This window comes from Onychomys torridus, chromosome X (assembly GCF_903995425.1).
Source record: "Onychomys torridus chromosome X, mOncTor1.1, whole genome shotgun sequence".
In the NCBI taxonomy this organism is placed as follows: Eukaryota; Metazoa; Chordata; class Mammalia; order Rodentia; family Cricetidae; genus Onychomys; species Onychomys torridus.
The window spans coordinates 28,988,167-29,008,579 of NC_050466.1; the positions used below are offsets into that span (position 1 = coordinate 28,988,167).

At 43.0% G+C, this 20,413-nt stretch overlaps 1 protein-coding gene across 4 annotated transcripts in view; it reads right to left on the bottom strand.

The window, feature by feature from the left end:
* Positions 1-349: 349 nt before the first annotated feature.
* Positions 350-20,413, bottom strand: part of Aifm1 (apoptosis inducing factor mitochondria associated 1) — a 40,505-nt gene continuing 20,441 nt past the window's right edge. For all 4 annotated transcript variants that reach the window (XM_036175124.1, XM_036175123.1, XM_036175126.1 and 1 more), the window contains 11 exons: positions 20,168-20,258; positions 13,801-13,885; positions 12,915-12,991; positions 11,984-12,092; positions 10,451-10,558; positions 9,882-9,970; positions 8,502-8,642; positions 5,681-5,823; positions 3,067-3,191; positions 945-1,141; positions 350-609 (listed from right to left, as the gene is read on the bottom strand). In XM_036175124.1, the coding sequence (XP_036031017.1) occupies positions 538-609; positions 945-1,141; positions 3,067-3,191; positions 5,681-5,823; positions 8,502-8,642; positions 9,882-9,970; positions 10,451-10,558; positions 11,984-12,092; positions 12,915-12,991; positions 13,801-13,885; positions 20,168-20,258 (1,237 nt within the window). In that variant the 3' untranslated portion in view covers positions 350-537. The remainder of the gene's footprint in view (positions 610-944; positions 1,142-3,066; positions 3,192-5,680; positions 5,824-8,501; positions 8,643-9,881; positions 9,971-10,450; positions 10,559-11,983; positions 12,093-12,914; positions 12,992-13,800; positions 13,886-20,167; positions 20,259-20,413) is intronic.

A 20,413-nucleotide genomic window follows, 5' to 3' on the forward strand; every position in this document is an offset into this window, starting at 1 on the left:
GAACCAGTGTTCAATTCCCAGCACCCATATGGTGGCTCCCAACAGGAAGTGATTCCAGTTCAGTCCGAGGGGATCTACTGCCCATTTCTGGCCCTCATGGGTACCAGGCACACAAGTGGTACACAGATATATGTGCAGGCAAAACACCCATACACATGAAATAAGATCAGTGCTGTGAGCTGAGAGGTATGGCGGGCTATGATTACAGAGTGCTGATAGGAGTTTAATGTGGATTGTTGAATACATGGCTGAGAAGAATCATACACTTGGTAGTAGCAGCAGTCAGCTTGCTGATACGCACACATTGCCTCCTTTATTTACCTATTCCCTTTAAAATAAAACAACTGAATTTAAAAGAATCAGATTTTAATTTGTGATGCGCATCTATATAGATGAAAATATTCACAGAGGCTTGTTCGATTCCTGCTCCTACATAAAGAGAAAGTATGCTAAATAATAATAAAAAAAAAAAGGATCTTTTACCCGCCCAACCCCCATCAGGGATGGAAAAGTGCGTGTGTATTCCATGATAGGGCTTCAGTCTTCGTGAATGTTGAAGAGTTTGGCTACTTCATTGAGATCTTCATGCTGCTCACCATCCTTAATGATCTGAGGGGAGAGTAACGAAAATTCTTAACTCATTCCATGCGCACCCAGCCCTGGCCCACACAATGGGGCTGCCTGGGCTAGTCTCCAGTTACACACCAGGAGGGGATTGGGGGAACAACGTTCTAGTAGCCCCAAATGAGCTTGACAACTATCAGGCCACCCAGCCAAGTCTCAAGTTGAAAAGAAATGTTCATGAGCCAAGGTTATGCCTTTGTTCTGCTTAGGTGCACTCTGACCTTGGTGGACAATGCGTCTCAGGGCACCTAGTGAAGTCACAGGGATGGCTTCCAATCCCCACTTCCCATCTTCTTCCAAGGGCTCTGGCAGGCACCTACCTTCCTTGCAATTGGCATTCGGTTAAAGACGTTCCACAGCACGATGCCCACGACTACTCTGTCCCTGAGGTAGAAGATGACACCTTTACCGTAGTCCTCTGCTTCAGTAGGGGCCTGTGGGACTGCAGGGGCACTGCGAGGAATCGGGATGTCAGAGGCTTCTGACTCTGTCTCACTCTCCGAGCGGATACTGGTGCCTGTGGCCAATCCCACAAACAAAGACAAAACCCAAAGTTCAGTTATTTTGATCTTGGAAAATCCCAGAAGACAAGTATCTTTGTATGTGTGTGTAGGTACACGGATTTGTGTATGTGACAGCCTTGGGTGTCATTCCTCAGGATTGTTCTTTGAGACAGGGTCTTTCTCAATGGCCTGGAACTCAAAAAGCTAGGCTAGCTGGCCAGCAAGCCTCAGCAAACCTATTTCTGTATCCCCAGTACTGGAAGTAGAATCATGCGCCACGATACTCACCTTTTAAAATGTGATTTCTGGGGATTGAACTCAGAACCTCATATTTGCAAGGCAATTTACCAACTGAGCTGTTTCCCCAGCCTGGAAAGTTTCTTTTGAAACTGGCTTAAAGCTGCTTCTAGACAGTTTGTTTTCCAATATGCCTCAGCATATTCTCTAGCCACTTTCAATTAACAAAGGCTAAGCGAAGTTCTTTCTTGCCATCTCCTGGGCACTGTTGAACCTGACCTTGCACTTTTCTACTTCATTTACACTTTATGATACAGACATGTTCATGTATCTGGATCTTTCCAAACTATAAAGGGTTGGCATCTCCCCTCTCAGAAGCATTCACGATTGTACTGGTTAGTTTTCTTTGTCAATCTGATACATACTAGAGTCATCTGGGAAGACAGGAGAACATCAGTTCAGGATCCACCTCCATCAGACTGGCCTGTCGGTAAGTCTGTGGGGCACTTTGCGGATTAATGATTGATGTGGGTGGGCCCAGCCCACAGCAAGTGTTGGGGGTCAGCACTCAGTGGCTGGTGGTCCTTCTTTGTATAGGCAGGCTAACCAAGCCATGGGTTAAGCCCATAATCATCGTTCCTCTATGGTCTCTACTTTAGTGCCTGCCCTTGTTGAGTTTCTGTGTTGGCGTCACAAAGTGATGGACTGTGATCAGGACATTTAAGCCAAATCAACCTGTCCCTTCACAAGTGGCATTTGGTCATGGTCTTTATCACAGAAATAGAAAGCAAACTAGGACAAGGATTCAGGACAGTCGCTACTTGCCACATACATCTATTTACATGAAAATTGTTTGCAATAAAATAAAGCATAGAATTTGGGGTTGATTTTTCTTTTCTGAGACAGGGTCTTATGTGGATCAGGCTGAAATTGAACTTACAGATAATGTCTTGCTTTACCCTTCTTAAAAATTAACTTGCCCATGAAACATGGGGGGGGGGGGAGTAAGCCAAGGTCATAGAAGAAGACCAAGGAGTTAATGAAAGAAATACGTGTAGGAGGAAAGCCAATTCCAAGAATGGTGCCTCCCATCTGAAGCAAACCTGGCATCCAGATCTGACAACTGGAATTAGAGTCAGTTTAAGAACTCCTGAGGCCAATTCTTTACTTCCCAGGGTCCAGGGAAGTAAACCAGGCCCAAAGAGGTTGTCACACCTGGTTCTTGAGATTATGATGAAGCAGGCAATATAAAAAAAAAATACCTAAAACATTCAGGTCTGCTTCACCCCTGAGATTTTTCTCAGCCCCAAGAGAAAAGCTAGAGTCACTGAGCAGGCTGCTGCCCACTGTCTAGGATAATATCCGAGTCTGTGCTTTGACCAGGATCTCAGAGCACCATCAAATGGAAGTCTGGTCGGTTACCATTTTCTTTTTCCAAGAGAGGGTTCTCTGTGTAGTCCTGGCTGTCCTGGAACTCTCTTGGTACACCAGGCTGACCTCGAACTCCCAGAGATCCCCTGCCTGTGCCTCCCGAGTGCTGGGATTAACGGCGCCACCACTGCCTGGTGGTTTGGTTACTTTTAAAGCACAATACAGAGGCTTTGAAGGCCAGCTCCCTCTGGCCCATGCGAATCAACTTGTTCAGAATAGAGACACACTGCTTCTTAACATTCTTCCTAGAGAAGTGATTGGGCTTCCTTACCTGACTGTTCTGTGGCAGATTTGGGGTTGTCTTGTGCAGTTGCTTTCGCAAAAACACCCACTGTGGGCAAACTACTGTCCACAAGACCAATAGCTTCATAGCCAACATCAGGACCCAAATCACTCCTATGGAAGGAAAGAGGACATTTTGTCAAAGGACTATAAGGAATGGCATAGTAGCTCATTCTCTTCGTGACACTGTACTTTCATGTCAGTCAAATAACCCAGGATTTAAAAGAGGAACGCCAAACAAATTTACTCTTACCAGGACATCTGGGGACAAGCTCGAGGGAGTAGGATGATCTCAAACAGCATTTTCCCCTCAAGAAGCTACTATACACATAACCACACAATGATTTCAACTGTCTGAATTTTATTATGTTTTTACCCCGTGCAACATTTGGGGTGGAATAGATTCCCACCTTTTTGTTTATTTTTGAGACACGCTTTCTCTGTGTAGCCCAGGCTGTCCTAGAACTACCTCTGTAACCCAGGCTGGCCTTGAATTCATAGATATCTGCCTGTCTCTGTCTCCTGAGTGCTGGGATTATAGGCACGAGCCACTATACCAGGCCGAGGTTCCCTACTTTTGATTCTCTCTAATTTTCTTTTCTTTTTCTTTTTTTTCCCTCAAAACAGGGTTTCTCTGTGTAGCCTTGACTGTCCTGAAACTCATTCTGTAGACCTGGAACTTGTCCTATAGACCAGGCTGGCCTCGAACTCAGAGATCCACCTGCCTCTGCTTACGAGTTCAGGGATTAAAGGTGTGTGCCACCACTGCTCATCTAATTTTCTTTAACTCACATTAAAACTGCCTTTTTGAGGCTTTAAAATGTGTCCCTATTGGATGAAATTTGGAATTTAATGACTAGAGTTTCATTAACCTACAGTACCACCCTTGGCCTTCACCTGGAATGCTTTCTTTCTTGTATGTGCATGGATACATGCATGTGTTATGGTGCATGTGGAGGTCAAAAGACAACTTGTGGGAGTGGGTTCTCTTTACCATGTAGATCCAGGAACTAAATCGAGGTCATCAAGTTTGGCAACAAATAACTTTTTACTTGCTGGGCCATCTCACTGTACCCCATTACTACCTACATCTTTTTCTTTTTTTTCCCTCTTGATACAGGGTTTCTCTGTGGAGCACTGGCTGTCCTGGAACTCAGTCTGTAGACCAGGCTGGCCTTCAACTCACAGAGATCCGCATGGCTCTGCCTCCCCGAGTGCTGGGATTAAACGTGTGCGCCACCGCCGCCTGGCTACATACACCTTTCTTAATATTCTACATCATTATTATCGTTTGGGGTAATAACCTAAGATAGTCCTTATGCTACTACACATTTTATCTTCTTTGCCACAATAGATCATTAAATTGTATATTCAGGGAAGAATAAACAAATCCTTAGAATCTGTACCTACGCCCTAACTGAAAACTGTATAGATTCATTTTTCCTTGTGTTGTATGTGCTTACCTAGAAATTTGTTACTTTTTAGCCGCTCCCTCATAAAACTGTGTGTGACTATCCTAAAAGGTTATCTCCAACATCAACTTAGTCTTCTGAAATCTTGAAGATTGTATTTCTGTATTCCACATTTCCATTTTTTAGAGTGCTGGACACTGGACCCAGGATCCTGCCCATGCTAAGTGCTCTATCACTAAGCTATACTCCTATCCCTTTAAAATCTGAGTCAGGAACTTGCTAGATTGTTCCAGACTAGCCTCAAACTTGAGGTCTTTCTACCTCTGCTCTTTAGTAGGTGGGATTATAGTCAGGCACAGTTCCAGCTAACCTTATCTTCCAATTGAAATCAATCAAGACCAAAGTGTACTAAACAGGGTCAGCCCCAAGGACTTGAGAATGTTCAGTACTAATTACTACTAATCAATCAATCATTGAATCACCCTCCCTCTTTCTCTTCTTCCTTTTAGAGACAAGGTGGTTTGCTTTTGTTTTTTGCTTTTGTTTTCTTACGTATATGCTGTCTATGTGTCATGTGCATGCCTGTTGCCCATGGAGGCCAGAGTAGTGTGTTGGATCCCAGCCCATTCTAACCTTCTTAAATTCAAATAACTGTCTTATAGGCCTGTGAATTCTTGATCTGTTTTTGTTAAATTATTGAAATATGTTTCACTATATAGGCCCAGCTAGTCTAGAACTTGCTATGTAGATCATGCTGGCCTTGAACTCACAGAAATTTGCCTGCTTCTGTTTCCCAAGTGCTGGGATTAAAGGTATATGCCACCATTCCCCGCAAATTGTTGATCTTAAAGGTTACACATGGGTGAGCTGTGTTTTTTCCAGTATATTGGAACCATTAGTGAAACTGGGAAAGAAAAATTAAAAGACACAGCCGCCCATTCTAAATGCTGTACTCTTGAACCAACCACTACAGCTCAGACTCTTACTTTTCCAGAAGCACTAGTGCAATTTCCACACATTTTATGTATGTCAAACAGGTAGGTATAGACATGGGGTGGGACTTCTTCCCTTCTAGAGAAAGGTATATTGACTACAAAGAAGCCAAAGCATAAAGCAGATGAAGTCTCTGTATTTTGAGCTCATTAACGCAGAGTTCAAAGCAGTTGTGTTCCCAAGGCACAGAACTATTACCAGAACATTGACTGATGCCAGTATGGCTTAGCAGCTCCAGTCATATTTTCTCCAGCCAGTCTTCCACTCACAACAGCATGATCATGATGTTCTACTCGCCTTCGACCCAACTTTATATCATAGAAGCAAGCAGCATCTCCTGCCTTTGGAAACAAACACATTATGGAAACAACTCATTTTCAAAAAACAAGTTAAAAGCAGAATATAAACTTTGGGCCTCAAAGGACTCTAGCAATGATATGTAATGTTTTCCATTTATAGTCTATAATCATTCCTAATCAAGTGAGACACCATTTTTTAAAGAAACTGTTCTATCTATCGGTGGTGGCTTAAAAGAAAATGGCCCCCAAAAGGAGTGGCACTATTAGGAGGTGTGGCCTTGCTGGAGGAAGTGTGTTACTGTGGAGGTGGGCTTTGAGGTCTGATATATGCTCATCCAAGCCCTGACAGTTCACTTCCTGTTGCCTTTGTATCAAGAAGTAGCATTTAAGCCACCACAATTAAATGGTTTTTTTTTGTTTTTTTGTTTTTATAAGAGTGCTATTGGGCTGGAGAGATGGCTCAGCGGTTAAGAGCACTGGCTGCTCTTCCAAAGGTCCTGAGTTCAATTCCCAGCAACCTCACGTGGCTCACAACCATCTGTAATGAGATCTGGTGCCCTCTTCTGGCCTGCAGGCATCCATGCAGGTGGAACACTGTATACATAATAAATAAATAAATCTTTAAAAAAAAGGACGGTGGTGGTACATGCCTTTAATCCCAGCACTCAGGAGGCAGAGCCAGGCAGATCTCTCTGAGTTCAAGGACAGCCTGGTCTACAGAGCAAGATCCAGGACAGGCACCAAAACTACACAGAGAAACCCTGTCTCGAAAAACAAAAACAAAAAAATAAAAAATAATAATAATAATTCCATGTTTTGGGGCTGGAGAGATGGCTCAGTGGTTAAGAGCACTGACTGCTCTTCCAGCAGACCCAAGTTCAAGTCCCAGCACCCACATGGCAGCTCACAACTGTCTGTAATTCCAGTTCCAGGGGACCTGATATCCATGGCAAAAACACCAACATACATAAAATAAAAACAAATTAAAAAAAGAGTGCTATGGTTATGGTGTCTCTTTACAGCAACGGAAACCCTAAGACACTATACTTCCATAAACTATCCTAAATCTTCTTGGCTTCAGTTTACACAAGCCTGTTTCTGCCCATTTTGTTCTAGCAGACAGGCTACTTAACAATGGAGCATTCAAGAATTTTTTTTGGGGGGGTAGGGGTGGGGATTTAGCTCAGTGGTAGAGCGCTTGCCTAGCAAGCTCAAGGCCCTGGGTTCGGTCCTCAGCTCTGAAAAAAAAAAAAAAAAAAGAAAAAAATTTTTTTCATTATTTTGGAGATAGGGTCTCTCTATATAGCCCATGCTGGGCTCAAATCAATGATTCTCCTGTCTCAGTCTTCCTAGTGCTGAGATCATAAACCTCTACCACCATTTTCAACTCAGAATATTCTCTTCTCTATGTGGAACCCAGTTTTCAGATGTGACTGTCTCTTATCTTTTCTAAGGTAAGTGGCTTTGTTTGGTTTGGTTTTGTCATGATTCAGTAGTCAGTCTACACGTTTTCATGGAGTATTTATGATGTGTAGAACAGGAAAGATACAGCATTATTCCTAACTACAGGGCAATGTAAACAAGTACTGTACCCTAGAAGAGGCATACATTCAACAAGCTAAGTGTTTCAGAGAACCCTCAGCTAGGGGTAAACAGGGCCAGCTTCATGCGGGGTGTGGTATTTGAGCTCTCTAACGCTTGTTCAGACTCCCCCAAAGCAACCTAAAAATCCAATAAGTGAACAACAGCAAAGCAAACTATGAAGTCTATTTAATGGGATATTATGTAATCATTAAACTGTTTACAGAGTCTGAAGCAACAAGGAAATGCTTCCTTTTATAATGTTAAGTGAGATGTAGCAGAATACAAATGTTTATATATAGTAGCTCACCACAACCACATAAAACAAAGGGGGAAAAACTTTTATGTTCAAGAAAACAAAGGGAAGGAAATCAACTAAAACATTCCTCGTTGCTACAGGTGACTGGCCCCCTTTTCTCTTTTTTGTCTGTGTTTTCTGCATTGAATACATGGTACAATAGGCCAAGAAAAAACCCCTAGACTTTGAGACTTCAGTGGAGGAAAATACCCCTTCACAGCACCTATGGCCTTAGTTACAGAATCCATAACCAAACACAATACACTGCAATGTTCTAGCAAGGGGGAAATTACCTCATAGTTCCTACATGTTAAAGTCTTGGTTTTGTCATAATAGCTTTTAAAAATAGCTGGAAATAGGAAGGACTCAAGGAAAATGAAAACAGTCACTTTCCTTTCCAGGGAGTACATTAGAAAACTACTTCATCGTATATTCTCTGAGAGCTGAGCTCATGCCCACCAACTATGGTTGGTGGAATTGTGAGTGCTGGTCCTGCAGCCACACACATGGCTCCTTCCACTCTCCCATAGCTTGCAGACGGGCCACATGTGCTCTTCCAATTCAAGCACTTAACCGGTTTCCAGTGTTTCTTCTCTGGCCATCAAACACTTCGACTCTATTAACGAGCTGGCTTTCCTTGCTAGTTTACCTTTCTTCCTTCCTTTGAGAATGGGTCTTATTCTGAAGCCCAGGATGGCCTTGAACTTGGGGTGCTCCTTCTGCCCATGCCTCCAGTGTTGAGTTTACAGGAGTAAACCACCATAGCTACTGAGCTTTGGCACACGGCCAGACTCACCCACAGGCTGGGAGCAATGAATGGGTTATGCTGTAGCACACTTACCACCCAGATGTTAGAACGTGCTTGTAGCTCTGCATTTACCCGGAAGCCACCAAAATCTGAGTCTATTTCCAGTCCACCAGTCTTGGCCAACTCAACATTGGGCTCTAGGCCCACAGCTGCCACTATGTGGTCAGTTTCTACCTGAGAGGAAAAAAGTAATTTAGTCAATTACCAGTTTTCACTAATGCTCATTCATATCACACCTTTATATCACATCATTAAGAATCAGACTTTTGCCGGGCGGTGGTGGCGCACGCCTTTAATCCCAGCACTCGGGAGGCAGAGGCAGGTGGATCTCTGAGAGTTCAAGGCCAGCCTGTTCACAAAGAGAGTTCCAGGAAAGGTGCAAAGCTTTACAGAGAAACCCTGTCTCAAAAAAAAAAAAAGAATCAGACTTTCAAAAAGTTAATGTCCTTAGGAATCCAATAACTCAGGCTTTTTCTATCAAGGGGCTGGGTGTGGCTCAGTGGTAGAATGCTTGTGTAGCATGCACAAGGACCTGGGTTCAATTCCCAACACTGTCCAAAACAAAGATAAAGAAAACAACATTAGTGCTTTAAAAAAAATCATGGGTTAACTTACCTCCAGTAAACAGATTTAAGTTCTGCTTTTATAAGAATCCCCCAGCCCGATCGGGCCCTGTCCCTGGTCTATGGGCAGGCTTCTGGAATCCGGTGATTGTGGTGTGACACCTTGCACAGCCTTGGTGCAGTGGGAAGGGCTTGGACCTGCCTAGGGTCAATGGGCTGGGCTCTGCTGACTCCCCATGGGAGACCTCGATTTGGGGGATGTGGGGATGCAGGGTGGCTTGGGAAAGAGGGCTGGGGGTGGGAGGAGGGAGAAGGTGGGGGTCTGTGGATAGTATGTGGAGTAGAAAATTTCTTAATAAAGAAAAATGAAAAAAAAAAAAAAAGAATCCCCCAGCCCACGCCTGGCAGTGGTGGCACATGCCTTTAATCCCAGCACTTGGGAGGTAGAGGCAGGCGGAACTTTGTGAGTTCGGGACCAGCCTGGTCTATAGAGTGAGTTCCAGGACAGACTCCAAAGCTATACAGAAAAACCCTGTCTCGAAAAACAAACAAACAAAGAATCCTCTAGCCCCATACATATTCTGTATCACCTGAACAGAAATCTATTGCCCTAGCAAGGACTGAGGTCTAGTACAGTCAGGAAGAGACTAAGGGAAACCAGTTCACAGGTGTCCACTCTGGTTCTCATCATCCTATTTTGATGAAGGGATAATGAGTTCAGAGAATACGGAGATGTTAATGGTGGCTGCTAAGAAAACAAATCAATGATGTCAAGTAAGGGAATGAGAATAAGGAAATGGGAACGAAGAACCGGAAGACAGGCCTTCTGACATTGTCTCTTTATCCTTACCTTCCTCCCATCTTTCAGCTTAATGAGTAACTTGCCACCACTGACCCCAACTGATTGCACAATTGCATTGGGCATCACTTTCACTCCCTCTGCAAAGAAAAATGAGACCAGTGACTGAGCTCACAAGCCTGGGACCTCCCCTCTAGTCAAATCAATTATCTTCAGATGCAGGCAGCCTTGAGGAACCATAAGAACCTTCACATACAATCCATCTTTAGCACATCTGGGAATGTGGTGTCTCAGATTCTGGATGCCTGTGACCTTGTCTGACTGAGGAATAGTGAAACATTTCCTCAGTCAGATGTCATGAATTACATCAAGGGAATTCCCAAAAAAGCTAACTTTGCTGGGTAGTGGTGGCGCATGCCTTTAATCCCAGCACTCGGGAGGCAGAGGCGGGTGGATCTCTGTGAGTTCGAGGCCAGCCTGGACTAGAGAGTGAGTTCCAGTTCCAGAACAGGCTCCAAAGCTACACAGAGAAACCCTGTCTCAAAAAAAAAAAAAAGAAGCTAACTTTGCCTTTAGTTACTCTAAAAAAAAAAAAGAGGGTAGTTATGGACAATCTCTACCTCGCTTGACTTTTTCCATGGTCCAGTTGCTGAGGTATTCAGGAAGGATCTTCCCCATATTTCCTTTCTCAGGGAAGAGCTGAATCACTTCTATGCCTGAGGTTTGAGCTAAGAAGAAAGAAAACTAGTTACAGAAGGCATGAGCCAATCCCAGGAAGACAAGAGGGGAGGTAAAGGCGGGTCAGTCAATCCTGACTAAATGCAGAGCAAAGCTGCCAAGCAGGCCACAACTCCCGCACTTGGGAAAGAGGGCCTTGGTGGCTGAGTTTATTCAAAGGCAAAGACAGCAAGTGTCAGAAATGCTATCCCTGGATTAAGCTACCAATTATGAATTTAGTGCACACCCACCCATGTGGTCACGTGAGGCTCACACAAGGGCTTTTCAAGCTCTGAATAGGAGTGGCCCTCCTGAGAAGATGCCTTGAGGTTAGCATGTGCACTCCTATAATCACACCCCAACACCAACAAACAAATAAATATAATTGAAAACAGAAACACAGTGGCCATGAAACATTCAAACCAGAACCTACAACCTGTTTAGCTGGGAACCATCACATTTTTGATTGAAGTGTTTGGCTTTTGACAACTTCAACAATTCACAGATCCACATAGTTCTCTAGTTTGCATGGCCCCTCTCACCTTAATAGTCCACTTCTTTAAATATTTGATTTCTAAACAGTCTAGGCAGAGAGGGTACAGGAAAGGAAGTGCTGCTGCTAAGTTATCTAGGTGACAACAGTCTGGACACGGGGACTGTTTGTTTGTTTGTTTGTTTGTTTTTGTCAACTTGACAAAAGCTAGAATTACCTGGAAAAAGGAACCTCAATTGAGAAAATGCCTCCATCAGATTGCATGAAGGCAAGTGTGTAGAGCATTTTTTGATTAATGATTGATATGAGTGGGCCCAACATCCTATGGGATTATACCATTCCTGGGCAGGCGGTATTGAGTATTATAAGAAAGCAGGCTGAGCAAGCCATAGGGAACAAGCCAGTAAGCAGCACCCCTCCATGGCCTCTGCATCAGCTCCTGTCTCCAGGTTCCTGCCCTGCCTGACTTCCCTCAGTGATGAACATAGATGTGGAAGTGTAAGCCAAATAAATCCTTTCCTCCTCAATTAGCTTTTGGTCATGATATTTATCACTGCAATAGAAACTTAACTAGACAGAAATCCTTGTGTTGATCTCAGTACTTAGCTTTTTGGGGGGAGTGGTGAGATGGGGGAGGGTTTTACTTCATAGCCCCAGGTTAGCTCTGAACTCACTATGCAACCCAGTCTAAAATCTAAGTCAGGGGTTGGGGATTTAGCTCAGTGGTAGAGTGCTTGCCTAGCAAGTGCAAGGCCCTGGGTTCGGTCCTCAGCTCCGGAGTGCTAGAATTATAAGCATGTGCCAACAAGCCTCATTCTATAAACACTGTTCAAACTCCTTGAACTCCTCCTGGCAAATATTTTTTCTGGAATTTGTGACAGTGCACCAAGATGTGTGATATATGACTAGAGAAAGAAAGTCAAGGACAGTTCTTAATACTCACACTTTCTGCCAAGAGCACAGGCCAGTTCACTCCCAAGGAAGCCCCCACCGATAACTGTAATTGACTTGACTTCCCGTGAGATCTTCTCCAAGGCTCTAAAATCTCCAATCTGCAGGATCATACCAGTTTAGTCCACTGATTTCCCAAAAGGGCACAAGATAATAATCCAAGAAAATATTTTCCTCTAACTCTTCTACAACAGACATTTGCACATAACATCTTGTACAAAGTGGCTCAATTATAGCCTCTATGTTATTAATGTGAATTTTTCCTCCATTGTGACATGCCTTCCAGCAACAGTGGTTGTCAACACGTGTAGCAGTTTTTCTTCCCAGTCCAAGGTAGACATGTGGTAGTATCTAGAGACATTTTGGCTGTCAGGACAAGATGCTCCTGGCCTCTAGTGGAGAGAAGCCAGTGATGCTGCCAACATCTTACAAAGCAGACGACAGCCTCCCACACAAAGAATTATTCAGCCCAACAATCAAGAATTTAAAAGGCAGTATAAACTTCATCCAATATTTCCAAGTGTGGCTAGAAAATACCAGCAAGGCATACTGTTCAGAAGCAAACAATCTCCTTTCCTTTGTACTTGTATATCGACCTTTTGCATCAAAGTCTTCATAAAGCACTTGTAATGAAAATTTCAAGAGACCACAAGGAGTTCGTGTGGACCAAACACTTCAAGAGAAACCCCACAGAAGGGCAGTCCGAACTATAGCAAGCAATAAAAAGCAAATGTAGTTTCCTCCTACAAGCACAGCACCCTTGAGGGAATGGAGTATTGGAGGTGCAGGGAGAAGTGACTTGCTTGAAGTCTAGAGAAGAGCTATATAGAGAACTTGGAGCTCCCAATTGGAGGGGGCACTTGGGGGACACCAAAGTGTGTCACCTCTTCAAAACCACACAAAGAAAACACTAAAGCAATTACCTTTCTGAAAAGTGTTGTTCTACTCTTCACCTCTGCTCCAGCCCTATCAATGGCAGACAGACTTCTCGGAGTGCCTCCTGGAGAGAAGAAAGCAGGAGCTAGCCCAAACAACCCCTGTAAGTAGAGCTCTCTGCTTTGACTGTGGCTACGTATGTTTGGTGTCACAGCAGTAGTGGTGGTGGCTGTGGCTGCTGCTAATACTACCAAGGAGTGACTGGATGGCTTGCCTCACAGCAGGCTTCTTTTAATTTCCTTTAAGAAATAGATCTGAGTCTCCGTTTAGAGGCCCTTGCCTCCATGGCTGGCCAAACCAGAAAGCTTAGTTCCTTTTTCCATGGCGTGTGTTTGTCTGTCTCTGCCAAATTTCTGAGAGGGTCTTACTATGTAGCTCAGGCTGGTTTGGAACTCACTATAGATCCCAGGTAACATCAAGTCTGCTTTGATCCTTCTGCCTCAGACTTCTGAGTGCTGGGATTAGTTATTATGCCCACCTGCCGCAGTGTCTCCAGCTTCTCAGGAGGCCTCACATGCTAGCATGGTTACACCACTCTCATTAGCTGCTTCCCCTCTCCTGATTGTGGATGAGAATTGGCAATAAGCCCACAAAGCTACATATCCTTCAGGTCAGAGACTGAACACCATGCACAGAGGAAAAAGGAGCAGCTTCCTCATGTCGTTACCAGAGGATTATTTTTAATAAACTTTATTATAAAAACTGCAAATAGGTAAAAACATCACACACCCAAACTAACCAGACATCGACACCAGAGACTCTGGGTATCAGTTGTCTTAAGGAAGAGCTGCAATCTTTTCAAGAGAAGGCCAGACTCTAAAGCTTGAACTAACAAGCACAATAGGAAAGATAGGCACCTCCAGAAATACTCACCCGTTGCAATCAAGCATTTTTCAAAGGTTATCTTAGAGCCATCATTAAGTTTCACCATGTTGCCTCTCACATCCAGCTGTACTACCTGGTATAGTCACATGCATACATAGAGGAAGTAGAAAGGAATAAGTCATGAAAAAACTACTATGATATAATATTCATCATATTAAAGTGCACAATTCATTGGATTTTTAAGACTATTCACCACTATCTAATCTAGAACATTTCATGCCCAATTGGGGGAGTGGGGGGGATCCCTCAACCTATGTTGTCAACTCAATGAGAAGAATTAGCTTTTGACTGAAAATGATCCTGAAGCAATTGTTCCTTTTGTTTGTTTGTTTTTTGAGACAGGGTTTCTGTGTGGCTGTCCTGGAACTTGCTTTGTAGTCCAGGCTGGCCTCAAACTCACTGAGATCCAACTGCCTTTGCCTCCCAAATGCTGGGATTAAAGGCGTGCGCCACCATCACTCGGCAAGAAATTGTTTCTAATTAGTTATTGGGACCATAGTTTTGGGGAACCAGTTTCTTCAAGCAACCAACACTAGCCTCAGTTGGATTCCAAAACTTCCATTCTGATTTATAGAAACAGATAACTGGAAAAAGTCTTTTCTATTTTGGCATTTGGAATCCTTATTTGTTTGCTCACAACTCTACTTCAATCACAACATCTCTGTAGAATCTTTCTCCAATTTCTAGTCTTCACTGAAACTCAGCTATCTCTCAGGGATGTTACACTTACAGACAGTTCATTTGTCCACACCCCAGATCACAAGGCCAGGAAGGAGTGTTTGAATGTTCCACAGTTCCTGAGGTGGTTGCTGCTGCTGCTGCTCCTCTAAGTGACATCTACCTACATCCCTTTAAATCACTGTTAGTAAACCACTTCCTGCCACTGGTCCTTATCTCTAAGGACCTTGGAACTTGGTTCCTATTTTCCTCTGTGCCACATTCAGACTCTTATTATTTCCTAAACTGCTACTTCCACCTCAAATATCTTACCACAATTTTTTGGCAGGCTCACTGCTGTTTTGTTTTGTGATAGGGTCTCACTATGTAGCCTGGCTGGCCTGGAACTTTCTATGAAGACCAGGCTTACCTCAAACTCACAAAGATCTATCTGCCTCTGCCTCTTGAGCACTGGGATTAAAGACACACCACTGCGCTCGCGCGTGCGAGCGCACACGCATGCACATGCGCTCAGCCTCACTATCTTCTTGATCCCTGCTGTTACTTACTCCTCGTTTTGTTTTGTATGTTGCAGCGTGGAGAATGTGCCTAGGACTATGGGTATGCTGGACAAGCACTGTACCATGAAACTACATCTTCAGTCCAGCCACACTGTCTTCTGTACTTCTTCCAATTTCCTGCTTAGTTGGTTGACAGTCCCATTCCGAATAATTTGGACCAATGGTAGATCATTCAAATGGCTCTCCTGTCATACATATTCTTAATTCCCTTGTCTCTAGTTAGGGTAAAGAGCTCGAGCTTTGGAGTCTGAGAAATTAGTTTCCGGAAATTAGCTCCATTCTTTACTAACTGTGAGACTATCCCATCAAGAAATACCTGTTAAATGTCTATGATGCTTCAGGGGCACTTCTAAGTGTAAGAACACAGTGATGAGAAAGATGGATTAGCTTCTCTACCTTTGGCGTGTATTAGACAGAAACAGCAATTTAACAAACACTGACAATAATATGATAGACATAGGGTAGTGCAGGTGGTACTAGAAACATGGGCTGAGGGTGTTCAAGTCAGGCTGCGTGGGACAAAGCTCTCTAGAGGCAACAGTATATATGAATGAGTAGCTTCTTTAGCCTCCTCTGTCCCTGGAAAGCTGTCTTCAATACAACCTGACCATCTTTTCCCCCACTGTTAATCATCTCACATCCTGTCTTACTGTGAAAACAAGTGAAGCCTCTAACACAAACGTGAGTGCAGAGGCAATGCATCTGTAACCGCTATGCTGGGGAGAGAGAGACAGGCAGACCCCAGAGGTTTGCTGGCCAATCTAACTGAATTAGTAAGCTCCAGGTTCAGTGAGAGACCCTGTCTCAAAATATAAGGTGGAGAGAAACAGATGAAGAAACTGGATGCCAACACCTGGACTCCATATATGTACACACACGCATACACCACATACGTAAATATGCACACAAACTGTTTACTTCCTTTTTCCAGCTGTGGACCAAGGTGACCTTTCCATTCTCCTTGTGTGTCTAGCTATTCCTTTCTCGTTCAGAACCTTCACCTGACAACTGTCCATTATTCCTCTATCCTCTTCTGAAACCTTAGATCTCAGTCCATTACATTCAGAAAAACAAATCTTTGATTCTATGTACCCTTCAAAATTCTATCCAATTGCCACCTACCCCTGCTTATTTAAACTTTTAATTCAGGACTTTCAAAAGAAACATCCATATACCAACCACTCATTTTATTGAATTTTACTGTACTGAGGATTGAACCCAGATTCTTGTGCATTCCATGCAAGCTCTCTACCACTAAGCTATACCTCTAGCCCTTAAATTTTTTTAGAGATGGGGTCATTCTTTCACTTAGACTGGTGTGCAACTGGCTATTATCGTAACCCAGACAGGCCTCAAAATTGCAGCAGTCCTCCTGACTCAGTTTCCAAAACACTGAGATTTAAGGTGTGGCCTATTATGCTCAAATTTCATTTAAATGTTAGGGTATATGTATGCGTATTTTCACGTCTGTGTGGGTGCATGTGCTCATGCATGTAGAAGGCAAAGGACAACCTTGGGTACTGTTCCTCAAGCCAACCCTGTACACCTTTTTTGTTTGTTTGTTGAAACAAGTTCTCATACTCATCAAATAGGCTAGGGTGACTGGCCAGAAAGCCCTAGGGATCCACCTGTCTCTGCCTTCTTAGCACTGGTATTACAAGCATAGCTGGATTTGTTTTTATATGGGTTTCAGGTATTGAACCCCAATCCTCAAGCACTTTACTAACTGAGCCCATTTAAACTCACTGAAAGAACAGTGTAGGGTTAGAGAGATGGCTCAGTGAATAAGGCACTTGCTATGCAAGCGTGAGGAACAGAGTATGGATCCTCAACATCCACATAAAAGCTGTGTAGGTGTAGCTGCCCACATGTAATCCCAGCACTGACAAGGTGGAGAGGGCTCTCTAGAGTGAGCCAGCTATCAGACTAGCAGAACCAGTAAGCCCTAGATTCCTGTAAGAGGCTCTTAGCAAATAGGGTAGAGAGAGGCTCTTTTTGTCAATCTCTGGCCTCTCCAGGCATGTACACACACCTGTGAACATGCATGTACACATGCCAAAAAAAAAAAAAGAAAGGATGCAACTTTACAATGTTATGTACTGCTCTACAAGTTCTCTTCTGTTTTCTTGTTGTTTGAGATAGGGTCTCTTATGTAGCCTTAGCTGGCCTGGAACTTTCTTTGTAGACCAAGCTGGTCTCAAACTCACAGACACCTGTCTAACTTTGCCTCCCAGGTGCTGCAATTAAAGGCATGCACCACCATGCCTGGTGTCCAGACTGATTTTTATCTTTCCCTTAAACCAGATCTTCCTCTTAAAATGTTTTTCTCAGTTAGGAGGAGGGCACTATTGTTTACTCTGATACACAATCTAGAAATGTTGTCTCTTCTCTCCTTCACCTCCCACCTTCAATCAATCTTCAAGCTTTAAGGACGTTTTTTGCCTCCTAAGCATTCCTCCAGCATATCCTTCCCTCTGATCACATAGTTCCCCCCATGCTGGGCATCTAACTCAGTGCTACACAAGAAGTAATACATTATTAGGAAATTGGGCTCTGGTCAGAATTTCTGGGTTCTAACTCTTTAGTCACATAAACCTGGGCTCATATTTTGTTTCTCATGTACTGTAAAAGTTTAGGCCAGTTATTTAAAATTTCTTTATTATTAAACAATTTCTTGCCGGGCGGTGGTAGCTCAGACTTTTAATCCCTGCACTTGGGAGGCAAAGGCAGGTGGAACTCTGTTGAGTTTGAGGCCAGTCTGATCTACAGAGTGAGATCCATGACAGTCAGGGCTACACAGAGAAACCCTGTCTCAAAAAAACAAAAACAAAACAAAACAAAAATGGTTTTTTAAAAAGCAGTTAAAGTAGGTACTCTGTGAATTCCTAGTCCTTACATTCCTCTTCTTCATAATCATCATAACCACCAGCATAATCTGAGCAATCATAATCATTTGCCTGAATTATTACAATAATTTTTGAATGGTCTGTTTCTAGTTTTTTAAAAAACTTTTACTTTATATGTATGGGTGTTCTGTCTGCATGTATGTATGTGTACCATATGTGTGCCTAGATGGTTGGGAGATAGTATGTGGGTACTGGGAATAGAATTCAGGTCCTCTGGAGAGCAGCCAGTGTTGAGCTAGGCCCTCCATCTCTAGTGGTATCTCCTTGAAATGCAATATGTCATAGTTAATAGCAATTATCTAAAATTCATTTCCTGTACTTTATATCTTTATCCAGAAGTGTCACCAGCTCCCCAGTATAAATAAAATCCTTTGTGGCAAAAAAAACTTCCATAAGCAATCCCTAGAATAACTTACCAGTTTTGCCTCTTCCTAACTTGAATATTTTTAAAAAATTCTTCTTGCCAGGTACAGTGGCACATGCCTTTAATCCCAGCACTCGGGAGGCAGATCTCTAAGTTTGAGACCAGCCAGGTGAGTTTCAGGACAGCAAGGACTACGTAATGAGACCCTGTCTTAAACCAAACCAAAACAACAACAAAAAAGTCAAGAAAAATCTTGTATTTATTTTCCCATCTCTCATTTCTTTTGCCAGGTTGGAGGTCAAAAGTGCACTATGTTACCAGTGTTAGAAAAGTGTTCCACCCCAAGCTACATCCTCAGTCCCTAACTCGAAGTTTCTGCTCTATCAGAAGCTAGCTGCTTGTTTTCCTTCTACTAACCATGCTTTTTCCATACTGCTGGGCACTTGCTTGTGCTGCTAGTTCCTTCTCAAATGTTACTTTCCTGAATGTTCTTTGCTCTTATGTAGTCTATGCCTCTTCACTCTTTAATATTTTCTGCTCTAGGACTAGGGAGCTGACTCAGTAGGTAAGAGCACTTGATGTATGAGTATGAGTATCTGAGCTTTAACCCTCAGCACTCATAAAAAAGCCAGAGACAGGAGGATACCTGTAGCTTGCTGGCTACCAGCCTAGATTCAGGTTCATTAAGAGACTCTGCACAAAAGGAATATATTAGGCAGGGCAATAGGGTAGGACACTTGACATCCTCCTTCTTATACTACCTACCACCCACATATACCACATTCACATAGATACATACACACACCAAGAAATAAACATGCTTGCTCTTGCAGAGTACCTGTGTTCAGTTCCCAGAACTCACAGGATGGCTCATAACCATTTATAAGTCTAGTTCCAGGAGACCCAACCTCCCTTTTCTGACTTTTAAGGGCATCAGGCACACATATGGTACATATACATACATACATACATGCATACATACATATAAAATAAATAAATCTCAAAGAATACTTCAATAAGACTTGTAGGTCCATAGATTTTCTCCAGGAAGCTTTCCTTGTATTCATCACTGTACTATACATTCCCCCTCCCCCTCCTAACTCCCCTAACTCCCAGGACATGTATCTCTTAAAACATTTCTGTGTTATGATTATCTGTCTATGTTCCTGCTTGCTTCTGTTTTCCCACTACCAGCTTAACCACACGTTCTACAGCTCTGGTATGGGGGAAGGGGTCAAAGGTCAATCCTTCCATTTGTGCTCTTGATCCCCTTTACTTTCAGCTGTGCTTCTTCAGACAACACCATCCCTCTACGGGAACACTGCCACTGGTTTACAAACTTAGCCTACTGTTTCCATTAATAAAAATAAAATACAATGCCACAAAGCCTTCCTAGGACCCCATAAGCATCACCCAATAACTGTTCTCCATATTTAGGCAACCACCTTGGTAACATCCGACAGGATTTTCCATGCTGCATTATGCTGAAAATTAGTCTAATCTCTTGTCATCAATAATCCCAAAGAAAAGTAAAGCAAATAAATATAAAAGCAATAGGAAGGAGGAACAAATGCAGAAGCATACACAAAAGCAGTAATAGTTTTTAGCATTATAGTATCTGACAATGTCACTTCCCTGGTGAAGCTTAGCCAACTTCATGCTCTAGATTTTGCTATGGACTTTCCTTAGACAGACACACTAAACAATATTAGTCCTAAAATGCTTTGGTTTTTCTTTGATGAACTATGGTGGGAAAGGAAACATGGATTGTAATGGAAAAGCACATCACTGTATTTTCTGGTTGGTAACTACATAAAGCCTAACAAAGAAAGCACCTACTAGCTCACCTTCTTCCCAGTGAGGACAGCCACGCCACCATTCTCAATATGAGGCAGGTCCTGAGCAGAGACATAGAAAGAAGGTGGCTGGAAATATATGCTGTATGGGAAAGAGAAAATTATAAGCATCTGGAACTGCTATAGGCTCCCTCTATAGCTTTAGTAAAATGATGTCCATCATGAAGAATAAATTCAGGTACATATTTCAGAGTACGTCTCTAGGCACTAGATCTTGGTGGTGACTTACTGAAAAGT